The sequence below is a fragment of the Halyomorpha halys genome, unplaced genomic scaffold (genome assembly GCF_000696795.3).
Source record: "Halyomorpha halys isolate HHAL.00 unplaced genomic scaffold, Hhal_1.1 Scaffold675.1, whole genome shotgun sequence".
Classification (NCBI taxonomy): Eukaryota; Metazoa; Arthropoda; class Insecta; order Hemiptera; family Pentatomidae; genus Halyomorpha; species Halyomorpha halys.
The window spans coordinates 588,428-593,290 of NW_027111983.1; the positions used below are offsets into that span (position 1 = coordinate 588,428).

The 4,863-nt window shown below is 28.4% G+C and overlaps 1 protein-coding gene across 1 annotated transcript in view; it reads right to left on the reverse strand.

Moving 5' to 3' along the window:
* Positions 1–2,043: 2,043 nt before the first annotated feature.
* The window catches only part of LOC106685270 (uncharacterized), a 5,342-nt gene continuing 2,522 nt past the window's right edge, over positions 2,044–4,863 (reverse strand). The window contains exon 3 of the mRNA XM_014427840.2: positions 2,044–2,163. Coding sequence (XP_014283326.1) covers positions 2,059–2,163 — 105 coding nt within the window. The 3' untranslated portion in view covers positions 2,044–2,058. The remainder of the gene's footprint in view (positions 2,164–4,863) is intronic.

Sequence of the window (4,863 nt, forward strand, 5' to 3'; positions counted from 1 at the left end):
AATCGAGCAACGAGCTTTCGAAGAACCTTCTTCAACAGAAAACTATTTTTTAGAGAAACTATAAATTAATCGACTGTTTCAAAAACCACATGAGCTGTTTAATTAGAATTTTATTGGAATCAACTATAACTATTACATTCACTAGTAAACGAAACTAATTTTCTAGAATTTTTTTAGCTGATTAAAGTGTTTTGATGGTTAAACGTCGAATAATCTTGGGAGGCATAAGTTTCAAACAAAAATTTTTTTATAGTTTTCCTTCAAAGAAAATTCGCTTTTAAAAGTTTCTTGAGAAGCGAAAAAGGAATACCAACGTCATTCCTGCCTAAAATACAACTACAACAAAAATTAACAGCGCCGTGTACAGGATCGTGAGAGATCGGGTATGCTCGGCTGTTTACGATTTTCCAGTCTAAAATACTGCGCCTGTTTATCTTTTAATTAATTATCATTTAATTCTTCCATTGTTCATATTTATCTCTATTTTATTACTACTAATAATGAGAGAGGGTTAATTGTTTGAAACAAACATAATTAAAGATACCTTAGAGATATTCAAGGATATTTAAGTAATTAAATTCAGCATTTAAAACCTTTTAAACTATTTCAATGATAATTAAACCTATCTTCTACTAAAGGCCACTTGATTATACATTAATATACCGAGTTAAATTAACATCGTTAGCGCCATTTTTGAGAAATTTCTAAAATTCTGAAAAACTTATTACGTAAAGTTACAAAACGCTGTGACAATTTTAATGAAGAACTTAGTGTAATTATTTTTAAGCTAGTCTGTTCACACACATTCAAACCATTTAGCAAGACTTGGTTATTTGGATTCAAGGTATCTGTAAACATATATTCGAATATACGTCGAAAATTGTTGAAATTTTGCACAATTGCAATTTTTCCCAATATCCCTTTACTATGCGTTCTATATATAGGTAAGTGAAAGTAAAATATGTTCTTGACTTCAGTTTTTCACTAAGACTTGGGTTTAAGTGGTATTTAATTTAAACAAAATAATCATATTAATTATATTTTTAATCAACATTAATGAAAATAACACTTCAAAATGTAATTATTAACATATATAAAATAATGATTTATACTTTCACATTTGACTTTCATTATTCCATCGTCTTAAAACAAGTGGTTGGAATAACTCTATTCTCGTTCAAACCATAAGTGAAGCCACCCCCCCTAAAGAAAGATTTACGTTGAGGTTGATAGGAATGTAAGCCATTGTAATCTATTGGGTTGTAAAATCATGTTTACTTGGTCAATAATGTTTCCATATTCTAAAAAAGGTTCAGTTAAGATGCTTTTATGCGTCAGTTTCAACCGAGATTCCTTATCTTTAAGTAGTATTTTGCTTGCTCGAAATGGAAGAGAAAAAAATTCATTTTCTTCATTTAATGATTTTTTATTTCCGAAAAGGAAAATCCACTGCACGGACGGTTAACAAAATTTGAAGTGTGTAGGGCGATGACTCCTAAGGAGAAAACACCGTCCGTAAGTGGTTTGCTAGGTTCAGAACCAGAAATGTTGACTTGTTAGGCGCAAAGCGCTAGGGTCATCTTTCGACTGTTGATGATGGCCAAATTCAAGCATTGGTTACAGACAACCCTCACTCTACGACACGGGATATCGCAGAACTGTGGCCAGTTGGAACAATTAAAGGCAGGGGTTGAGCAAAAGCATCCAGCATTGGCTAATCCCAAAGGCATCGTTTTCCATCACGATAACGCCCGTCCTCGCGTGTTATTGCAGAAATTGATTAAAAATATATACAAAAATCTTTAGTTTTTATTGAAATCATCAGTAAAAATGCTACAAACTTTTTTTACAGCCCAATAAATTAAAACAGAACGCAGCCAGTGATTGGCTGCTTTTGGCAATTACTTGCTTTTTGGCTTCAATTTACCTGCCATCCTTTATACTCCCTCCTCTAAGCCTTAAATATATTAATTAACATAAGGCACATCATATAATACAAATGACCTTACACATCAGTTCACTATATATAATAAACAAAGAAAATGCTAAGATAAACATTTATTCATTTTTATCATTAGTATAAAAGGGAAGAGTGGGTCCCGCTCGCTTAGCTATTCTCTCTTTCGGTACCATTATCTCCAATCTATGTTTGATTTTCTCAATCTAAAAATTAAACAAGATAGTGTAAACAGCTAAATATTCGATTGCTAGCCGTTCAATAAAATTAACTCTATAAATTAAATCATTATACACTTAAATAATCCGTTTTAATAATTTTTTTTAAATATAGTTATAAAAATACCGATGTATTATAAAAACTTTAAGTCCTCTCAATTAGTATTTCAATATTTTAAGACATTATTCATTGGAGACTAGTCAAAAATACAATACATAGGAGACAAATTTAACAATAAAAAATAATTTGCAAAAATAAGAGAGGATATGTGTTTCTTAAGAGTTACTTAAAAAAAAAAAAAGATTATTCCAGGAAAACTTTATTTTTCTGTCAACATAATGATGTCTGCTTTGAGAAAATCGATTCTACTTGACTGAAGTAGCTAGCTGTAAGTTTCTCCGTGTGTGACAGCACAGTTTTGTGAGTGTGTGTGTGTTGGAAAAGTAATTGTTCGTCAAAAAGATATATATTCACTTCAAATCATCAATTGTTTTATTTTAATATAAATAATTTTTAGTTAATTGTGAATACCAGCTATAAGTAATAAAGCTTAAAACTGCTAAAAACCCAACCAAAAAATAATGCCATATGTAACATGAGTCACTGTTGCATATTGTACTTAAGGCCGGTAAACAACGTACAAGTAAAAAATAAGTCGTTATGTAATCTAAAATTCAGGCTACGTCCCTGTTAATTTTTGAGGATTTGAGATAAAATTAATTCTTAATTAATGGAAAATAAAGATAATGAAAATTATTTTAAGCATTATGCAGTATTATTTTTGAAGTGAAACTTCTTTAACGACATTCTGCAATCAAACAAAAAAAAATAATCATATTGTTAGCAGAGTAGCACAGAGGTAGAAAACTGTGCTACTAACTCCATTAAACCGGGTTCGAATCCAGCTGTGGTAAATAATTTTTATGCATTCACTGTGGCCTAAATTCAGCCGGATTCGCGAGTAAATTGATTTCGTGACCCGAAATGAAACGGAAACGGTATGGGGAAAGGGGTAACGCTAGTCTATTCTAGCAGTAAATTTGTGATCTCCTATTGCAATACAAAATATTTTCCTGCTAGAATCGACTTAGAGAAAGGTTGTTCTAATTTTAATTATTATTATTCGTATTGCGTAACTAAGCCAATTTTTCTCAACTTTGCAAGAGTGTGATGAATACCGATTATCCTATAATTAATATTTTTTGTATTAATACAATTGTAATATAATATTTCATTTTCAGAAATTCAGTTCAGTTGGCTAGTACTAAGACTACCACAAGTTTATTTTTTTTTTTTTAATTCACTCTAATTTATCATTAAAAACAATTTTCATTTATTTTGTTTAATGTCCATCAATCATAATTATAAGTTCCATTTATACAAACATTTCTCAAAGAAAAGTCAAAAATAGAGGGTGTCACCCAAGGTATCATTGCATTAATTGTACCTTGGCTAATTTATTATTTTTTTTAAAAAAAAATATTCATTATCTGAAGATAAAATATTTTAAAAGTAACTTCAAACCTAGACAAAATCTTGGTAAACTTTTAAAATTTAACTTTTTAAAATTGCCATTTCAGGATCTATGAAGGAATGAAAAAAATGACCCAAGTTGAGATCAATGTTCCATTGATGGATTCTCAAAATACTAGATTTTTCTGAATTATTATTTCAATATTTCAAGTGATAATTGATCGGAGATTGGTTAAAAGTTAACAAATCCAACAATGTGTATGTTTTTTTAAATATACTAGGTTAACGTAGAAATAACATTCTACATAAATTTTATCTCTACAAATATACTACAATGTCTAATAAAAAAAAATAAAAAAAGAGTTTTTATTGGCTTTCATTATATTTTGACTCTAAATAATTCCAGAAAAAAATTATGTCAGTAATATTTAATATAATTTTAAATATATTTACTTGAAAAGTATTCTACTTTATTCTTATCATTGTTTATTCAAGTTTATTTTATATTGATACTATTATATGTCTTCCTTCCTTTTATTTATATGTAATTTCTTATCACTTTATTTTTACATAATATTTATCCTGGCTTAAATTACATTATTGTATCTTATTGTTGTTATATTCTCAGTTTTTTTTTATCTTTTTAGCCCTGATGAAGCCCTGCAAAGTGGGGCGAAATGTCGGACATTAAAATAGTTATAAACTATTTGTTCTTTTTTTTACCCTGACCATCTTCTTATATATTTGAAAAGTATTCTAATTTATACAACTTTTTGTGATTAATTTTAAAAAAGTATACAGCACAGAACAAAAAATTATAAAAAACGTTATTTAAGAAAATACCAAGCCCATTAAATAAAGTTTTATAATTTTTTTATGTTTCAAAATTTAAATTATCTTCAATCTTCTTGTGAAGACAAATTATACATGTATATATATAATAAGTAGCATACAGGATAATTATTATTATCAAACAACCATTGTAATATCAAATGATAACTCATGTGGAAAGAAAAATAAAAGACATTATTATTCAAGCATTCACAGTGTTTACTTTGTTTCTATTTCTTTTTTCAAATGCTAACACAACTTACTTAATCTTCCCAGGTTTCGGCACCAGTTAAAATACTTAAAGTAAAAATAAGAAAGAAATATAATAGTATTACAATGGTTGTATGATAGCATTCATTATCCTTTATGCTACTTATAATATG